General features: G+C 39.4%; 1 protein-coding gene across 1 annotated transcript; it reads right to left on the bottom strand.

Annotated features, from left to right (window-relative positions):
- Window positions 1–5,745: 5,745 nt before the first annotated feature.
- Window positions 5,746–6,613, bottom strand: LOC135477009 (prisilkin-39-like). Its single transcript, XM_064757157.1, has 2 exons — window positions 6,502–6,613; window positions 5,746–6,035 (listed from the first exon to the last, which is right to left on the bottom strand). Exons 1-2 carry the CDS (start codon window positions 6,611–6,613, stop codon window positions 5,746–5,748), a joined length of 402 nt encoding a protein of 133 aa, XP_064613227.1.
- Between the last annotated feature and the right edge of the window lie 15,467 nt (window positions 6,614–22,080).

Here is a 22,080-nt window from a genome sequence, read left to right as displayed (position 1 = left end):
CCACAGGAACTTATCTTGACCATTTATGCCTTACCTTGTGTAGCATCAGACTGTCTCACAGTGATCTCCTTTCCAATACTATTTTCATGACGGGCGGCTATCACCAACGCGATCGCTGTATGTCCAGATCAAACTGCCTCCCTCACCTGTCGTACGTGAGAAGGTCTTCCATCAACCTGCGGGCAGTCATGGGTTTCCCCGCGGATGTGCCCGGCTTCCTCTCAACACACTGCCGGCCATCGTCGTATAAGTGAAATATTTTGACAATAATCAATCAGGAAATAAATATTTTCATAATTCAGTACTTGTTTAGTACCCGAGATAAAAGGGCATGGCTGTCAGTTGCAGATTTGTTATTTACAGCCAATCATGAACAAGTTTGCATTTGCTGTGGGCCTGCTAGTCCTGTTGGTTAGTCAGCTGATGGCAGATTCCCTGAGTGACTTCCACGACAACAGTCTCCATGACAACCGGGAGAAACGAAGTTAGTATTACCTTGCGCGTATATATCTTCTATTCACAAACAAATGAAATGCCTCGATTCGCAATATTTACTATCGTTTCGAATATTTTGATTTGGATCGGAACATTGTTCAGATATCCAATGTTCACACAGAACGTCATGTTAGGTTCAGTTGTTCAGGTCATGGTATGGCTATTGCGGTGCTGCAACCTTTAAGGAACTGGGGCCACGTTCACAAAGATGCCGTACTTATACGATATCGAATAAATAGGACAATGGTACGTTAACAGTGACGTACAAAAGATCATACGACATATGTACGATAAAAAAGAATGTCGTACGCCGCTTTGTGAAAGTGGCCCCTGTCCCGGTAACCAACGTCCATCGTAATAATGGGAATTTCCATATGCCGTCAATGTTTAGTATTACATTCCTGTCGGGGTTTTCTCCAGATGTAACGTATAATGCATGATTTACAGGTTTAACTTAAAAAAGGTTTCCATAATTTTTGCTACAATCACATGTAATTCTTATACCAAATAGATTTGTTTTTTTATGGAGTATATTGTTTTACACCACCGCACTCAAGAATATTTCACTTAAAGGAGGAGAGAATGAAACCGCGCAGAGCTCGGCGAAAAACCGCAACCACCCGCAGAGTGCTCATAGATCTTCCCACTTACGACTCATGCGGAAGCCAGCATGAACTGGACTTAAACTTACAACGACGGCATTGGTGTATACCAAATAAATGTACCTCCAGTATTTACCTTTTGCTGGTGTTTAAGATCACGCTAACATAGTTTCACAAGTCGCTAGCTACCTGGTCTAGTAATATGAATTGCAACACATTTAACGTAAATGGTTTACAGTTAAACAAAATTACTCAAAAGATTGTTAAACACTGTCCTGTGAAATATGAGAATTATTTCTTCTTTTTAATTTTTCTGACAAATTAAAAATAAATGATTTGTTTTCAAATAATAAAGACGCTTGTCCGAGTGGCATATACACAGAAGGTGAGCGTTCTAAATTACTAAATTACCGGGATCAAATGAAAATTCCCATGTATAATTTTGGTGACCAAAAATAACCGTCTTACATGAAGTTCATATAAGATCGGTTCTCTCCACCAATATGCCTTGCACTCTGGCATCGATTTGCGGTTGTAGCAGTTTCTTGCAATAGGCTGATGGTTGCTCCGGGCGGTGCGCTCGGTTTCCCACATGCATAAAACGTTTGATTTTGTTGTAGATTCTCGGTCGAAAAGTTAGACGCTAATAAAAAAAAATCAGATAACTGAATCGCAAAACTGTTACCTGTATTTTCCAGCTTCCTCTAGGTACAACGACGGCCACTACAGGTACCAGGATGGATCTCTTAGGCACAAGAATATTATCACCAGGGAAAGGACATGTGACTTTTACAAAAGGCAGGCCGAATATTACGCCAATAAGGAGAGGAAATACTGCCGTCCACATTATGGATAGGACAGTCTATATACCCTGTAATCCTAACATAACTTGAGCTGATACAACTACGTGGAACACATCCAGTACATTATATTCTCATTTATTTTATAACGGACGTTTTTTTGTTGTTTTGTTTGCTGTGGTGCATTATGGGATAATGTAAGCAACTTTTCAGATTTTTTGTGACACGCTTATGCATGGACGCCTAATAAAGAAGTTAACTGGATATATACTTTTGATTGTCACGTTTTGTTATAATTTTACACAGAGAATTATGTATTTCACTTGCGTACCCATCTCTTTAGTAGCTTGAGACTCATACAATGTACATTACCGCTTTGTCAGCCAGAGACATTGGTTTGCCTATAAGTGAAATAACAGTGCGGGACGGAACCGAACAGAGTATGTCGTATTTCTAAGATCTTTTAGTGCTAGCGCTCTAAATAGCCTCAGTGCGATCGTTGTGAGTTCAAGTCCAGTTCATGTTGGCTTCCTCTCTTGTCCTACGTCGGAAGGTTTGCCAGCAACCTGCTGATAATCATGTGTTTCTTCTCACAATAATATTATCTTCTCACTCATACACAAAGAAATTGTTTAAGTTTTACACACGGGTAACTCCCATTGGCCAAATGTTAGTTACTGCGTTCATAAAGTATATTAACCCTATATTATTTCCGTGTTATGTGAACTATGCACATACACGTGTTAAAGCTTTGGCGTTAGGTTATGCTTCAAGGCCTTAGAACAGTGCAGTTCACGTGGGTTGTGGAGCGATTTTCCTCAGGAAGTCTCCATCCCTGATTGTATTTCTTGGAGAATATGTCACCCTACCAATTTTGTAGCAATTTTCAAGGTGAAAATTTTACAAACGGAAATACATTTATTCTAAAAATTATTCTATTTGTGTTCGTGCTGAAACCAGCAGAAAGCTGGTCTGTGCCGTTTTATTATAACAAACGAGACTGATGATCGTCACTTTCTTAATATGTCCTCAATATTACATCTCCAATCTAACTTCCAATACACTTCAAGGAGCAGCGCTCGATGTCATCTGAACAGCCGTACAGTAAAAAGAGAAACAAGAGTTAACTGCTTTACAAAAATTAAGAAAATTCTCCTTAAGACGTGGTACGGTACATATTTTTACTAACGAATTATGAACGGGCCCATCTTTAGTCAATTTTAAACACGTTCTTTACATGACCGTTACATGACATGAATGTTAACACGTGAATGTTGTAGCAAACGCAAATGTCTCAACCCATTTCTAAGGCAGGGAGAGCACGTGTGCCATTGACGTATTAAGGGCCTTGAGAAAAAGAATTTGTGATTAAAATCTGTATGAAAGTCGGAAAACTCATTCTTCAACAGTGTATATATTTTGATATTGTCATGTGTATACATTTTTCGTTTTGGTTTAGAGACCTCTACCTGTTCTCATATGAATATCCATATGCATAAGATAGTACTGAGTAACCTTTATAGGACCTGATCTTTCTCATTTGCTACATTGATGATGTACATGATCTTCATCAACCCGTAACTGTATATGATAAAGGCTGTGCGACATATATATCTACCTTCACTAACCGACCCGGATAGCGCAGTTGGTAGAGCGTCCGCTTCGGGACCGGTAGATCCAGGATCAATCCTTGATCGAGTCACACCTAAGACTTTAAAAGAGCTTGGCGTTCAGCAAGAAGGGGAGAGTGCAACGACTGGTTGACCCGTATCAGTATAATGGCTCGGGCGGGGGCCTTCGGTAAGTCGTCTCAGTGAAGCAGTACTAAATAAAAGAGCGGTGCCTGCAACAAAGAGGCACATTACACATAGATGCACCCTAAGGATTCCGTCGTCGTCATATGACTGAAAAATTGTTGAGAACGACGTTAAACCCCAAGCACTCACTCACTCTACCTTCACTGGACTCTCCAAGTGGTACATCTTACCTAAACTTGTATTTGTACATAGACCAAAACGGTTGCCTGTGATGCCAGATTTACGACAAGGGGGATAGTTTCAGTTATGACATTGTGAAATATCGTTACTTGGACAGCACTATACCGAAGGGTTCTGCAGATGGCGTGTAGCATTCCTTAGATCTCATGTGCTGTGTGACGATTTTAACCACTGTCACAACCTGTTATTACAATTCACTCTAAGTTTCTTAAATGCTGCAATGGGTACAATTCTCTAGTATGTAAACATGGACAGAGTGTCCAGAATTTCTTGCACTCCGTTTCAAAATTGTGTCCCATTTCACTTAGCTGGGGCCACTTAGCTAGGGGCTTGGGGTTCGGGGCCAGGAGCTTTACATTTATTCAAGATCGCCACGTTGGGTATAATAATAGTTGCAATCAAAGCGTAACTGTGATACACGTACCTAGTTTGATTAACGACAACGTATGAACGAGCATGGTACCCGTGTTACTTAAATGCACATTCCTAGAACAATCATTCTAAACTACTTCGGACTTATGAATTTATGGCCTTAATTTATTGCATTTATATTGATTGTACAGGCAGTATATAACCCAGTATATACATGGTATCTTATTCACATACATGTGGCGTATTCTATAGCAATGCGTATCATTGTATCGTCTGTCATATGGTCAAGGGGAGATAATTTTTCCGTAACTTTTCCGTGTGTAGTGATAGAAACATGAGTGCGCTAAATAATTTGCAAATCTATGATCCTGCGCCATGAAGACCGAGGAATTACATTCGGGTGGGACATGGTAAAGGTCTTAATACTTTGATTTTAGGTCACCAAAATCTTTCTCCCATTCAACTTGTATACTAGTAAACTTCTAATGAGGTTCAGAAAAACAACACCGAGGTCACTGGGGTCACGGTGATGAGGCAGGAGGTCATGTCAGAAAACACAACAACAATAATTAATTATATAAATAATAATTTACACGCATGCATTCTGTGTAAAGTGTGTAGAGTATGATTCTAATTAACACCTAAAACAATTTTATTGATGAATGCTGATTAAATAGTTCCACAAGAGGAGACAAGTGATGAGGCTAGGCATAAAAAAGCCAACGTACGTCTCACAGTCTTCATAGGTCAAGCTTGGATATTCGTATAAGTGATGTAAAGCGAAAGGTAGAGAGTGACGCATGCGCTGTAAGGAGTGCGGCGAGACCATCGTTGTACGGATATAAGTCCACTTAAGAAATAAAAAATGATTTATTTATTTGTGTGTTTATTTTAGGGGGCCTCCGTGGCTCAGTCGGTTAGCGCGCTAGCGCACCGTAATGACCCAGGAATCAGTCACCAATGCGGTCGCTGTGTCAAGTCAATGTGTAAAACAGCAATTAAATAAATAAATACATTTATTTTGTTGTGGTTTAACGCGATACTTAATCATTTTTCACTTGTATGCGCGGTTTACGGATAAAGGGACCCGGAGTATTTCGGGTAAAACAGTGTTTACTTAGTAATGTGGTGGATATTATCAATGCAATCAAGAATATCATACTTCTACGACGGCGGCCAGCATTATGGTGGGAGTACACCGGTGACAAACCACAACCATCCGCAGGTTGCTGCATGACCTTTTCACGTACGGCCGGAGAGGAAGCCAGCATGAGCTGGACTTGGACTCACAGCGAACACATTGGTGGGAGGTTCCTGGGTCATTGCGACTTGAGAAATACAATGAACATCAGTAAAGGTTCAATTACCTTTTATTTCAAATCAATAATTGGACAACGACTTCGGAAATGGAGATCCAACTAAACAGCTATAAAAGGTCCTACAGGCCACTTCCAAAGATGACCCTGGGCGTCAGATTAATTAATGCTTTTTGAAGTCACCATATCCAAATTTTCTTCCTTTAAAGCCACCTCTTTTCCCGCCAAATCCACCTCTTCCTCCATAAAAACCGAACTTTTGGTCGAATCCGTATCTTCCCCCGTAACCCCCTGGGTAAGGATAGTCGTAGTTGTAATAGTCATAACCTCCGTAGGGGTAGTAGTAATGGGGGTAATACGGGTAGTTGTACACAGGGTAATAATATTGCGTCGAGTAACCCTTGTAGCCGGCAGGTCGAGGTTGGTAACCGGGTTTACCTCCATAGTTGGTACCTAAAAAAAATACAAGAAAGAGACGTCGGTTCTAAACGTGTCACTGTTGATTTATTTGATTGGTATTTTACGCTCGACTGTGGTGATGGGTTGTATTTAGCCTACTACATAAACGAAGCACTCGATTGGAATTAATTCATCTTGAATGACAAAATATGTTACTTTTAACATTAAACGATAAAAAGATGCTTGGGATCAAAGGAAGACAGTAAACACTGTAGGTGGTCAAGAGGGGTGACGGGGAAGCATTGAGTCCATTTCTCAGTTTGCGTATGAGGAGATATTCTGGTAGGATTGGATATGCAACGTATGCTTTAACATCGGCAAGTTTGCATGAGCCACACTTAATTTCGATATGCAAACATGGAAATAGAGATTACATGTAGACGAAAAGCATTATTCTTAGTATAAGTTTTCACCATTTGTAAGCTTTCTTACGGAGAATATTTCAAACCACATTACTTACTTCTTTTCTCGATGTTGTGGCCCACAGCCTCGTCTTCCGCAGATAAAGCCGCCGCCATTGATTGGCTGACAAAAAGGACCAGCAGTCCCGCGACGAACAAAAGCTTGTTCATGGTTGGTTTCTGAAAGAAATTAAGTATCTTTAATTAAATTGCAAAACCTCACCAGTGACATAAACTCCTTCCCGGGGTTGGGATCGACAGTACAACTTCTTTGGGTAATCGCTCAAGACTTTCTGAAGAATCGGCGACTTACTTTCTGAACCATGGAAAGATTGGCCAATGAAGTGTATCAAGGAAACAGAAATAGACGAAATACTTGGTTGAAACACGGACTAGTTCCGAAGCAGGCGGTTATTCATGCAAGCATGACGGGATAGTTATTGTTGTGTGCATATGTACAAGATGACATCATCAAACAAGATGAGCTTGTCATCACATGCCCGGCGAAACTGAACTTGGTATCACAGGGGCAAAGAGAATCCGCTGACTATTTCCCATGACACTAGAATTTAATGGCCCCAAATACAGCGGGCTGAAATGTGCATACTGACTGGTTGTCTTCTAATTTGTTCTTTATCGAAGAACAGATTCTGCAGTAGGATGAAATGCTAATCACAATCACCGTATTGGCAATTGTAAACCTACATTGACCTAAACAATGATCGGAAAGGTGTATTCGAATACTTTGATACTTTCTTATTTATTTATTTAATTATTTATTGATTTCACTGGTGTTAAACGATGCGCATTAGAACTTTGCACTGATATGCACATAAAAACCACCGCCCTTGGCCATAGAGCTGACAAAACACAGGCGATAAAGCCGCAATCAAATCAGAATGTAGTAAAATATATAACTGCTTAAAGAGTTAACCTTGACTATAAGAAAATCCAAAAGATGATACAGCAATAAGCTTTAAGAATTCATGCTACAACAGAAAAATCTGAAAAAAGACCTAGTACTGCGCTAAACATAATTTGGGCAAGTCAAGGAGTGTAAGAGACATGTTCTCGATCTTCTCTGAAAAAGCGTTTTTTTTATAACCACACTATGACAGCCAACGGTTATTCGATCAGCTTAATAAATAACTTGTACTCACCAGGCCTTAAACTCTGTGATCAATGCAGGTTAGCACGGCTTAAGAAAGGACTGTTTTCTGAGGAGTTCCTGGTCATCTTTTATAGCCCTCAGAGAATCCTTGTTTCTTCGGCGTCATCAGTTTTGTTTCGTGTTGACCTTGATGAATATTACACTCGTGAACATCACAATTAGAGCTACGCGTGATAGACACACTTATGTAAAACTAATAAATACTTGGTACCAAGTTGTGTCTAAATTAGCTGTAATTTACTTTAATGAACCGGTACATGTTGTCTCCCCAACCCTCTATCCCTCTACCCCCTCCCACTCCATACGTTAAGGATGTTATTCAATATTGTCTGTGCACGATTTGCTACAGTATCATATACATTTATTCATTGCGTGTTGATATAAAATATTTGATGTAACTAATATTCGTGACTGTACAGGGAAGTACTGCTACATGGTGTTACTTAGATTGTAAATTTTAAAGTTTCGGGTTTATTATTTTCAGCACCGCCGTTTTCATCGACAAAATTCGTCTAAAAATAGAAAGTATTGTATGTATTTTTACAAATATAAACTGGCATATTACTATTTATCACAAAATTCAAGAGATTCACTTTATTACAAAATATCTTTCCTTTATCTTGCGTGACTGTACTAACTCGCTGTAGTGGCGAAGTGTAGCCATAATATATGCAATCAACCATCCGATGTCGTCTTCACACGAGATTACTCATTCATTCACGTGATCAGACGTGGTTTTACAGTATAAATCTGCAAACTTGCAGGAACGGTAAACGCATGAGAACAATATCATTTTCTTCCAAGTTTTTTTTTGTTTGTTTTTTTTTGTTCTTTTTTTTTTGGTTTTTGTACATCCTGTCACTAAATTCACCGCATATTATGTCAGTCTTGATGGACATTGGTTATTTTGCAGATAAAATATACATGTAACTATTAATATCAGGCCTCTTACGTTTTCAGTATGATCAGTCAACGCACGTGACACAGTCCATTAAACACGTACGTTTAGGCTTATAACAATTAGACTATAGGCTAGAAGATTTACTACACGCGATCCGCTTGTGATCCACTAGTTGATCACAGGAATGACTACATTGATTCATCGGTTTCATCGTTTCAATCCCATGGACATGTTCTCGTGATTAAAGCATTGCATCTATTTTTGGCTTCTTCATAAATGCGACGGCGGTCTTGTTAGCACTGGCAATCAAGGCCATGTACGTCTTTAACTATGTTGTATATGTTTACAGACCATGGGATCATGCTGAAGGCGTAACATGCAGTTAAGCTCAGTTAAAACAACAATTATTTGATTGCGCAACGATCCCACTGTATGCACACTAGAAATAAGAGTTCCGAATAGAAACACTCATTCTGTTACAGTTAATGAAGGCACCTGTGTGTTCATTCACATGTTAAACACGTCTCTTCAGTTTCTAAACATAGTGTTTTATGACTGTAACAGAAATCTGTTTATCAGCGAACTAATTTTTTTAGTGTGTTGGTTTTATAAGAGTGGTATTACAAATTGGAGCTTAGTTTTCTGATTTCGATTGTGTGTCATTCGTAACTAAAACTACAATAAAATTTGGAGTTTTATGGTAAAGGAAAAATACATAGCAGGCTACAAGTAATGTGTCCGTTGTTATGTGCTATGAATTATTCAATCCTTTACCGACGGAGGTTAAGCAGTGGACGACGTTTGTATGGGATTTTCCACAGTATAACAAATGTCGTTGAAGACCACTTGTCCACAGATATGACGCTCTAGTCTGTACGTCAGTTGGCTAGTCCCTTTTTTCTTAATGCTCTGTCGCAACGCTACATTCACGTATATCTATGTATGCTAAGGGTATACTTAGCAATTCTTCAGTCATATGACGACAAGGGGTCATTAAGTGTGGCTACATAAACTGTGTACCTATGTGATCAATGCAGGTTAGCAAGGATTCAGAATGGACTATTTTCGGAAGAGTTCCTGGCCATCTTTTATAGCTCTCCATCAATCCTTATTTCTTCGGCGTGAACAGTTTTGTTTCGTGTTGACCTTGATGAATATTACACTCGTGAACGTCAGCACAGTTAGACCGAGGCATGAGAGACACGCTTATGTAATAGTGATACGTATTTGGTAAGTGATTTTTGCCAAGTTGGAAATAATAGGCGTTAGTGAAGTGAGAAGATTTACCTTCTATCCAAAGCCAATATTATTCTGACACGATTTTGGTAAAAAAAAACAAGCGCGCTGACATAGGACATTTCCAGGAGTTGTTTAATATTTTTCAATGTAATTTACAATTTACAAATCATACACGAAATTTCTGTGCGTAGGGATATCCCTATGATAAGCATAAATGACGGAGACCACAAAATGATTAAGGGAGGCTATAAATACAGGAGAGAAGACAAGTTCATAGGGCGGGATTAGTTTTTTTAAATGAACTAACCCTGATTTATTTGTTATGGTAATGACGTAAGGCCAGTGTAGGAAACAGCAGGTGCTCCGTCAACTGATCTGAAGAATTTGGTGATTCCTGTTAACTAAAGTCTTATACTTCTTTACAAAAACGGTATCTAGATAAGTATGTTTGTTTGATGTTGGATTCGTAAAAATAGACAAAACAGAAGAGAATACAGGAAAAAATATGCTGTATGGAACTGAGCATGATGGCAGCTCCATGTTGGCTGGTGTACATGTACAAATGACCTTTGAGGCGTGATTCCCCTTTCCATCAAGGTCACCAGGGAATTTACTTGATTGTTCGAGAAGACTCAATTCAATACCTCCGGCCCATTGCTAATACATGTTTGACCGTTATTTATTTATGTAGTTATTTATTTGATTGGCATTTTACGCCTCACTCAAGCATATTTCACTTATACGACGGCAGCCAGCATGATGGTGCGGAACGGCAACGACCATCCACAGGTTTCTTTCCCTCGTACGGTCGGAGAGGGGAAGCCAGCATGAGAGGAACTTAAACTCACAGCGAGCGCATTGGTGAGAGGCTTCTGTCATTGCACAGCGCTGGCGTGCTAACAACGGAGGCATGGGCGTTACATGACACGAATGTTAACACGTGAACGTCGTAGCAAAAGCAAATGTCTCAAACCATTTCTAAGGCAGGGAAAGAACGTGCGGTATTGTTGCAATTATTCAGGACCTTGAGAAAGAGAATTTGTCGGAAAACCCATTCATCAAGAGTGTATATATTTCGATACTGTGATGTGATGTGTATACATTTTTCGTTTTGTTTTACAGTCCTCTGCCTGTTCTCGTATAAATACCCATATGCATAAGATAGTACTGAGTAACCTTTATAAGACCCGATCTTTCCCATTTGCTACATTGATGATGTACATGATTTTCACCAACCCGTAACTGTATATGATAAAGGCTGTGCGACATATATCTACCTTCGCTGGACTCTCCAGGTGGTACATCTTACCTGAACTGGTATTTGTACATAGACCAAAACGGTTGTCGTGATGCCAGATTTACGACAAGGGGGATAGTTTCAGGTATGACATTGTGAAATATCGTTACTTGGACAGCACTATACCGAAGGGTTCTGCAGATGGTGTGTAGCATTCCTTAGATCCCATGTGTTGTGTGACGATTTCAACCACTGTCACAAGCTCTTATTGCAATTCACTTGTCTCTTAAGTTTCTTAAATGCTGCAATGGGTACAATTCTCTAGTATGTAAACATGCAGAGAGCGTCCAGAATCTCGTGCACTCTGTTTCAAAATTGTGTCCAATTTCACTTAGCTCGGGGCTAGGGGCTTGGGGTTTGGGGCCATGGACTTTATATTTGTTCAAGATCGCCACGTTGGGTATAATAATGGTTGCAATCAAAGCGTAAATGTGCTACATGTATGTATGTGCGATAAGCATATTTATTTTCACGATCTATTCTAATAACATTAAATTTATTTACCATTCTAATTGTTCCTATCCCAAGTTAATTTGGCTGTCTTTCTTTCATGTTACTGACACAGTTCATACGTTATCATACAGCTGTTAACTGGTCTGTTTCTGGGTACAATTTCGTTTGTGGTTTAAATATCTAATTCACTTCAGACAAGACCCGTGCCCGTGACAAATCTGTACAATTCTGAACTACTTCGGACTTATGAATTTATGGCCTTAATTCATTTCATTTATATTGATTGTACAGGCAGTATATAACCCAGTATGTACATGTACATGGTATCTTATTCACATGCATGTGGCGTATTCTATAGCAATGCGTATCATTGTATCGTCTGTCACATGGTCAAGGGGAGATAATTTTTTTTGTAACTTTCCCGTGTGTAGGGATAGAAACATGAGTGCGCTAAATAATTCGCCACCTATTTGCAAATCTATGATCCTGCGCCATGAAGATTCAAATGTTACATGGCAAGTGTGTTAAGATCTTGATTTCAAGTCACCAAAATCTTTCTCCCATTCGACTTGTACACTAGTAAACTTCTAATTTCATTGCGTCTTTCTGCCAGCGAAAAACAACACCGAGGTAACTGGGGTCACGGTGATGAGGCAGGAAGTAATGTCAGAAAACACAATTGTTATGTGCACAGCTTCCGTCGGCTTCTAAATTTAACCTGCCACTGTTTACAAATGCTTCTTCAGGGCCTGCTGTCTACCTCTGCCTTACAATGTTCCAGAATACCCTCAGTTCGGGGCCTGTTTGTTTACAACAAGTGTTCAAGAATTTTCTTATTCTAGACAATTCCACCAGGCTATATAAGATCTATGAAAGCAGGTCAAAGGGGGAGAACGGAGAATTATTGAGAGTTTGGATGCTTTCGCTGTGTATTACTTTAGTAAGCCTTTTGTGCTAAATTTTGGTGTTTTTATAGCCTCTGGCTTTGTTATATCCTATCTCCACCGAGCACTTGTTCAGTCTGAACTTGTATGTTTAATTTGTGCTCTTGTGTACACATTGGTTATTAGTACACGGACCCTGTCTGTGAAATTTTGTGTATATTTCGTCATGCACTCAGTTATACTGTGGATTTTCCCTCTTTTGAATCTTGCCTCTGTGCATTTTAAGCATTGTGGAATATATGCGTCCGTTTGAACTTGGCACCGTTGTACATGTAAGTACTTTAGTATTTGTATAGATACTGCTATCCTTTCTTGTTAAACTTAAGTACTTTAGTATTTGTATAAGTCTTATTATCTGTTCTTGTTAAAGCCAATAAATTGTTGTAAAATAAAATCTACTGGTTTTGGTTACTTTTTTGTGCGGCTAAACTGTCGTGTATTTCGGACAAGCCATCTCTTTATAAAACAGACAGTTTGGGTCGTAACACAAGGCATTCTTTACCTAACATAACACCTCGCCCATATACTGTGCCTATAGGACACTCTCCCGCCCCTTCTGTCTTCTTATGTCTGAACAGCCACTAGTGTCAAGTTAACATTTTGTGTTTACCTGTTAGCAGGGTAATGCGGACAGTATTTCATAATTAATTTTGCCTAAGGGGATGTAAAGGTGCTTAAAAAAATCTGTATTGATGTCGGTTGCAAAACTGTTATATACAACTATAATAATATATTATAATTGCAGCCTTAGGGAGTATTAGCCCATATTAGAGTTTCAAAAAAGTAATTTAAATATCTCTTCACGGGCAACAGATTCATGATAAAATCAGCTCCGCATATGGGTTACTCAAACTCGATGCATTTGAATGTCTCGTATACAGCATGAGGTACAGTTTTAACAGCGTTATTTCGTTCTCAACAGTATGAAAAAGAAGAACCTTGAAGATAAACAATGTTTTGACGAATTTGACTGATCATATTATTTGACTTCGGTTTTACGCAGTAACACCAATACCAACTTTAAGACAGGTCATCGCACGATGATTGCACGAAGGTATTCACAGCGTTGTCGCAACCAGCGCTATGGACATTACGTTGCTCTTTCAGTGATATGACCATATGACATGAAGGTAAAAAAGCCTCGTGTTTGTGCGCCCACGTTTATGGATATGTAAAACCGGTCATGGGGTGTGGATTGTTTGACATCCTCAAGCTCAGGAATTCTGCACTTGCCTAACAACAACCATGTTTACAGCGGAAACCGGATAGAAACAATGGGAACCCACTGATATACTGACGAAAACGAGCCAGCGCAGCGCGAGTTAAGGCAGAACTGGACGGAAACATAATTCGTCTTCTCTGCCATCCTACCACAGCTGTGACGGCTGTCGGTCTTTCTAGCGATGATTAAAGTCTTCCAGAACTTCTCTAAACTCATATCGGGGGCTTCCGTGGCTCAGTCGGTTAGCGAGCTAGCGCAGCGTAATGACCCAGGAGAGTCTCACCAATACGGTCGCTGTGAGTTCAAGTCCAGCTCATGCTGGCTTTCTCTCCGGTCGTAAGTGGGAAGGTCTGCCAGCAACCTGCGGATGGTCGTGGGTTTCCCCCGAGCTGTTTCCACCCACCATAATGCTGGCCGCCATCGTATAAGTGAAATATTCTTGAGTACGGCGTAAAACACCAATAAAAAAAAAAAAAAAAAAAAACTAAACCTCATAGATGTAGTCTCGTATTATATCGCTTGTCTCGCGTTGCCAATGGGCCGAGGACAACATTTACTGTAATTGAGTTGGGCGTAATGTCGAGTGCTTTATTGGGGCGTTACTAAAACTATGTGGAATTTGGACAACAAAATCCTTTATTGGGGTTTTCTTTTCACTAAGAAGTGCCACAATATTTGGTTAACGTTTGCACAGTACTTGCAAAGTGTTCGTGTCATTAAGTATTACGCTATAGAACCGGTGATTTATTTGACTTAAGAGCACCTTATATCCATATCCCAGGAGGAATAAATTGTGCACAACCCGATAAGTGCACCCGAGAAATTTTTCATTGTAATACGAACAACGGAGGCAGAGAAGTCTAATCGTGAAGATTATTGTATTTGTGGACTGGGCTATATTATCAAACGTGGCCTGGTGGTTAGCGTGGTAGTGGAGCCCAACGACCCAGGATCTATGCGTCGAAACAGACATTCGTATACCAGCCGTCAACCAACAAGGACTTTCTGAGTCAATAATCACATGACGATTTCCCCAAATCACGTTTAACACAAACCACCAAAGAGCTAAGAAAGTATATAAAGATTCTGAACTCTCTGTCCATATTTACTTAAAAGAGGATTGTACTCATCGTAAAACTTAAGAAGCTTGGAGTGATGGCGTGTTGGAACAATGTTCATACACTAGTCTTTGCAGTAATAACGTGTGACGTTGATTGAAATCGTTGCACAACACGCAGGATCTAACAAGATATGTTTTGGTCCAGTTAAAATGCACCAACTGGAGAGTCTGGTTACCTGTCAATCCAGCGAAGGTGGGTAAATATCTTTCAGTAGCCTTTGCAATACGTTGATAGTTTAAACTAGCAGATCATCTTTATACCGTTTAGTAAATAAGATAGATCGGGACAGGAGAGAAAAGGAGAGCCCTTAATGGTGTCTGCATATAGTGTGGTATTCATACAAGAACAGGTATAAGTCAGCCAAAAGTGAGCATAATTGGTACTCAATGAAATACCTATACACTGTTGGTGTATAATTTCAGCGATTTTCACATACATGTTATTAATTTTGTTTTGATAATCACTTTGTCACATAGACTCAAGCCCTGTGGGGTTTAATTTGCCATCACATTGTCATGCAATATTGAATGTTATGTACTTTACTGGTGGTGAATAAAAATCTGAATCTGAATAAGAAACTCAGCCAACTCGATGAACAACCAAACATCCCTTGACTGGTAACCCTTGTATGTAGTGTAACAAAAGAAAGCTTTGTTGCCTTTGGCGTTGATGTAGCGGGGACCAGATTTATTAATTAGTGATTAAATTCTATCAATTAAATTTGTGTGAGGTATTGTAGTATAGAGAGTAGAGAAATCCAAAGTAGATTTGTTCTTATACGATATGTGTGTTAGAGCGCCCAGTTGTTCAGTCAGACGTTTTGAGTTTTTAAGAATCTGCATGAAGTTATTGCCTGAATTTTTTTTTCGATTGCACAACAGTACTTTTTCCAAAATGACTCTTCTTCTTCTTGTGCCTTCGTTAAGAGAGTAGATACGAGAGCTGGTACGACAGCTTCTAGATCCCGCAATAATGCGAACTTTGGAATCCAGTAGAGTTGGGGTATATCGGTGTGACGGGAAGGTACAGGTATAACTAAAGACGTACTGTATAGAGAGTAAGATCAGAGCAGCGAAGACAGTGTGATAGCTGGCAAATGGTCACACATAACCGGTGAAGCACGGCCTTTTGTCAGTTTACCTCAGTCAGGGTTTTATTCTAACTGTTCATGTAAATGCATAAATAGTAGCAATTAACACGTCCCCTAACACCACGGGTTAATCAGAATTAGGTAAAAAAAATTCAGTGATGTTAATTTTAACTTGTTTGACGTCACAGGTCTAGAACTACTCAAAATGTTGTGTTGTCATCACTTTTGGCGTACAATTACACTCCTCTGTTTGAGGAAGGACACATGGTCCTGGGTTTGCCCTTTGCACTGCCCGGTTCCTTCAGACTATAATGTTTGAGGAACGCCGTGTTATAAGTGAAATGTGCTTGCGAATGGAACAAAACACCGATCAAATAAACAGATAAAAAATATATTTATCAGAAATAAAAGGCATTTGCCCTTAGAGTCTTAGCAATAATTTACCTGTCAGTATTGCTCTGTCCTTACTTCGCTGTATCTCTCTATATCGCCTTAGATCTCTCTAGCTATGTAAAATAGGGCCTATGTGGCTCAGTTGGTTAGCGCGCTAGTGCAGCGTACTGACCTAGGAGCCTCTCACCAATGAGGTCGCTGTGAGTTCAAGTCCAGTTTATGCTGGCTTCCTCTCCGGCAGTACGTTGGAAGGTGTGCCACAACTTCCAAATGGTCGTGCGTTTCCCCCGGCTTCGCCCGGTTTCCTCCCACCATAATGCTGGCCACCATCGCATAAGTGAAATATTCTTGAGTATGGCGTAAAACACCAATTAAAAAAAAAATCTATGTAAAGTCTTTCCATCTGCAATGTATATGTTAATAATGAGACAGCGTAATAATCTTTTAACTGATGGATACAACAAGTTCGATGTCCCACCACCCGTTACCGTGTCAACGTTACTTTTCATTCCATTCCCAGTGAGAGCAGTCGTGACGTCATGATGTCACAGATGGACTGAACATTTGTAACCAAGTTGTGGGACATCCATTTGACCTATTTGCAACAATAATGTCTATGATTGGCCAGTTGCCTGTTCTTGATTGACACTTTGGAAATGTCTATTGCATGATGAGACTAGGAATCATCGTGATGTTTACAAATGGCAGAGTTTTTCGTAATTTATATCATCCATACTAGTGATATACATAGAAGATATATATGCTCTAGGATATATGATCTAAGAAAGAAACACAAAATGCACACAAAAATGCTCGTACAATAAACAATGCTTAGAAGATTTATTTTACGTAAAATTGTCAAAACAACTACGCATAGCGTCTGACAAAACAGAGTTAGAAAAATGTCAGCTGATGATTATAACGGAGAAACTAAAAGATTAGATGCGTCGCGGAATATTGATGTGGATCTGGTACATTTAATTCATTTGTTAATATTGGCCGTAGTAGGATCCACTGTGTCCTTTGCGATAATAGTAAGTCGGCTTGTTGCGGTAGTATGGCCTGTACTTTCTGTAGTAGTCATACTTCCCGTAGTCATACTTCCTGTAGCCATAATTCTTCCCATAATAATATTTTCCGTAGCCACCACCTGAAACGGCAATTGAAAAAATTATTCATCTGTTGAAGTAAAGTCTCCTTTGTGGCTGTGTTTACAACATTGTAAGAACAACGGAAGTCTTGTCTGTTGTAAGTTCTGCCATCACTCATACTGTTAGCGGAGACTGGCTCGATTTATAGTGAACCTTATACCCCGTCCCTGTCAGCCGGATTCATCTCCCCTCAGAGGATGCCAGCTATAGTTTTGTTAAAAATCCACTTGCGGGGAGACTCAAAGTGACATATGTCCTTTTGGGTGCTGACTTTTCGATTATTGACCTGGAATGTCCTGATTGGTTCCCGGCTGGTATAAGATTGTCTGTTTCGACGCTTATTTACTTACTGCCGAATTTAAGAACTTAAGAGATAAGTTATTTGATAGAGTATTCTTAATACACTAGATTTTTAATCAGTAAATTTTGAGGTTCATTAAAATCATCACAGTTTACAAACCTCTTTTAACGAGAGCGTGAAGGGGATTTTCCTCATCCGCCTCGTCGCCCGCCATAGTTTCCATCACCAACTGACAAATCAGGAGGGCCAACAATCCCACAGCAAGTGTAGTCTTATTCATGATTGGCTACAATTCAAGAAAACAAACATGGTCTGTTATGTACTGTACATTTATATGGCCTGGACCAAAGCGTCGTCAAGGTTACAATGTCTGTCCCAAGGTGTACGCCTTATCGCCATTGTCGGCGAATTATGTTAGCTGATCAACCAGACGCTTGGCGAAGAGCGCTTGATTGCTTGTGGCAATCCAGGTTACTCCAGCCTGTCTTGACCACCGTCGTAAAAGCATGTACATAATGTAAAACAGTACACGGATAGCCCTTTCATGTTCCTTATAGCGAACACGCGTCGCTCCCTTCTCTTTATATCACTACCATCGCTGGAGTCGAACAGTCACTGGGGTCACGGTGATGAGACAAGTTGTGATGTCAGAAAATACAATATCTCTGTCTCAACTTTTGTTTCAATTGATACTTCAGGCACGTGCAATCTCTGTCTACATGTTTGTTAAATAGGACTCTAACGGTCACCTGATACAGTTTGATTGATGAATGCTGATAATAGGTCGGCGTAAGGAAACCAGTGATGAGGCTCAGCCCAAATGAGCCCATATGCGTCTCATAGGCTCCAAATGTTCAGCTTGTCTTGTGGTGATAGTGATGTAAAGCGAGCGTAGAGAGTAAAAGCTCTTCTAAGGGCATAAACGACGTTAAGGTGTGGTTGCTTATATGCTTGATAACGATAAATTATTTCCACCATCACGTAGTTAAAGGATTATTTTGTTTTTCATAAAAAAAGATTTTGTGGGACACATATCCATATGAAGAATTAAAAAAAAATTTCGGAATACAAGAAACAAATTACGATAATCTAAAAGCTGTACTATTCGGCGATGTATTTGTGGGCTAAACATTTAAAGATCTGCATCCTAACGTGAGGTCATAGTGATAATAACTGTTTGACGATGCTGGTTGAAAATAGTTCGTCAGTAACTTGCCAAAGGTGTGTGGTTTACACCGGGTTCTATAATACTATAAAAAAAAGGATGGCGCTAAGGAACAAACAAACAGATAAGTAAAATAAACCATTCACTTATACAACTAACCGCCATTGTATCGTACAGGAATGTTCGTCAGTAACGCGCACAGGATCAAGAGGTTTTGCTTGAGCACTCGGATGTCCTCCAACCATAAAACTGACCACTGTATAAGTTAAAACGGCCTGTTTCTGGAGATACCATCATACCAAGACACAAAACTCACCTTAGTAGGCTTGGTGATTCTCCTTTGTCCTGTTTGTGGTTGACACACCGAGATCCTCAAGCTGTCTGACTTTGGATCGGCACCTGCACAGCTTTTATACCTTGTTTAATTCCCGGTATATTTTTAGCACATTTGGAACATGTGACTTCTTTAAAGATTAAAAAACATGATATCTTTATATTTTTATACGTCCCGCTAGTAGGCGGAGCGTATTATGTTATGGCGATGTTGTCAGCCTGTCTGTCTGTCCGTCCATCCGTATTCGTGTCCGGGCTATAGCTCCAACTATTTTCTGTGTTGACTTTTAATTTTTGGTGGACTTTTACATTTGTCCATTTGCGCGGTTACAGTGTAGATATATATATACATCTTACAGTGTATATACATTATATACATATACAATTATACAATATATATATATATATATATATATATATATATATATATATATATATATATATATATATATATATATATATATATATATATATATATATATATCAGATTGCCATTTCCCTGTGTTTACTATAAAAATAGATATGATTTCGTGTCTGAGATATAACTCCAACAGCTTTGAAAAACAGTTTTAATTTTGGTGGATACATAGATACGCAGATGACGATGTGTAGCGATACATTTGTTGATTGGTAACCAGATAGCCATATTCCTTATATATACTATGTAGATATATACGATTTCGTTTCTGGGCTATAACTCCAACTGTTTTCTGCATAAAGTTTTCATTTGTGATGGACACATTTGTCCACTTGTGCGGTTTTCATGGTAACCACATATCTATCATCAACACCCGTGAAGATTCTCCTCAGGAGTTATGTTCACCACAATGCTGCTGGTATTCTTTTATACATTTTAAACAAATGGATATGTTGGGACGTATGTTGTGTTCACCTGAGCTCTTGTCTAAATATGTTATCAAACGAATGCTCTTTATATTAGAACTCTTTTAGTTTTTCTGAACCCTGCTTGACTTTAATAGCAATATTAGGCGTATCTGAATGAACCCTGAAGCATCAAGTTGAACACGTAACGGAGCACAAATCTCCACTGGGGTTGCATAACTTAACATTTGTGTAAAATACAATTCAAGACGTCAACAGTGTGATAGCTCAAAAATATCACCCGTAACCGGTGAAAAATGTGCGAAAGGCATTACCATTACCAAGATATTAAGTCATCAGTAGTGTTTGATTGCTATTAAATATAAACTGTGCATTGTGTTCTGTAGCTAATAGAATTTATGCATAGAAACAGACATTCGTACAGCAGCCATCAACCAATAAGGACGTTCCCGGTCAGTAACCGCAAGGCCAATTCTCAAAACGACGTACAACACAAATCACCCAAAAAACTGAAACAGTATATAAAGTAAGCATTAGAACGAATTTTCAGGAATTCCTGATCTGTGCACCATAGTGCACCAAGTGAGAAAATGAAGGCTAGAGATCGACATGACGTTTTATGTAAGACCCAAGTTTGAAATAGATGTATATGCTTCTTGGCAAACAAAAACAACTCTTGAATACCAGTATTTCTTGGACGTTAAGTTTTAACAGCAACACTCAACACAAACCGCCAAAGAACTAAGAAAGCAAACAAAGTAACAAATTAGAATAGAATGACACCCTGGACGCATAAATTTGACGAGTATCCAGATCATGTAACATACTATATACGTACTGAGTTTCTTTCATTAAAGCACGAATCTCAGTTGTGCTTGATTACAACTGTATATAGGTATATGTGAAACTTACCGGTCTTATTCAACACGATGTATGATGTTTGATAATCGTGATGTTGAGAAATATGAGGATGCCAGATGATGGTTAATTTATTTATTTACTTGATTAGTGTTTTACGCCGTACTCGGGAATATTTCACTTATTCGACGGCGACCAGCATGATGGTGGGAGGAAAGCGGTCTGAACCCGAGGGTGATGGTTAATGACGATGATTTATCTTGACGCATTGTTAAGAAAGGTTTAACCTTACAACTAAGCCTGGTGATTGATTGACTGATTGATTGATGAAGAGAGGACCGTTGTGTAGATGTTAGAGGTGCTTAGCTTTTAATCTCTGTGACACATGACACGCGGATTTAAATCCAGTTTTGAACAGGGAATTTGCAGATCCCCATGCACCCTGTTTGTTGAGCCTTTTGGATAATAAGCGGTCGTGTGATCGTTTGCAGTCTAACGTTCGTTTAAAGTCGACGTCTCTTCCACGAATATCGTGTACATATCTGCTGATCACATGTGGGAACGATCTTCATGATAACTTGCCAAAAACGTCACGGTTACTTGCCAAAAACATCACGGTAACGTGCCAAAAACGTTGCGGCAACTTGCCAAAAACGTCGCGGTAACTTGCCAAAGGTTGGTGGTTTACTCCGTGCCCTCGGATTTCTTTCACCCACCAAGCCGACAGCTATCGTTAAAATGTGGCGTATGGCGTGGAACACCAGTCAAATTAATAAAGAGCTAATCATCTGGCAGATTGCTTGGAGACCAACTTTGCCTTAAGCTGCTGACATGGCATGGTAACCTCTTAGAATCACGAGACAGACATTTCTGTGTTTGCCGAATAACCTGCATTGTAAAGAAGATTATCTAACAGAATATCAAATTAATGTTGTGTAACAAAAAAAAAACTGTTAGGTTAAGGGAAAATTTATTTACTTGCAAACTGCGTCGTCCTGGTATTATGACTTGAAATTAAGAGTTTACATAACTTTCAGTTACTTTTTGTGTGTAAATATAGCCAACAGATTGGTCTAATTCACCCTATGTCGTGTTCGGGGAAATCCCTGACGATCCCAGATCAACGATCAGAATGACAATGATGTAAAACATCAGT

Source organism: Liolophura sinensis, chromosome 10 (genome assembly GCF_032854445.1).
Source record: "Liolophura sinensis isolate JHLJ2023 chromosome 10, CUHK_Ljap_v2, whole genome shotgun sequence".
Classification (NCBI taxonomy): domain Eukaryota; kingdom Metazoa; phylum Mollusca; class Polyplacophora; order Chitonida; family Chitonidae; genus Liolophura; species Liolophura sinensis.
The sequence above is the reverse complement of the archived record's forward strand: the minus strand, read 5'-3'. Positions and strand labels throughout refer to the sequence as shown.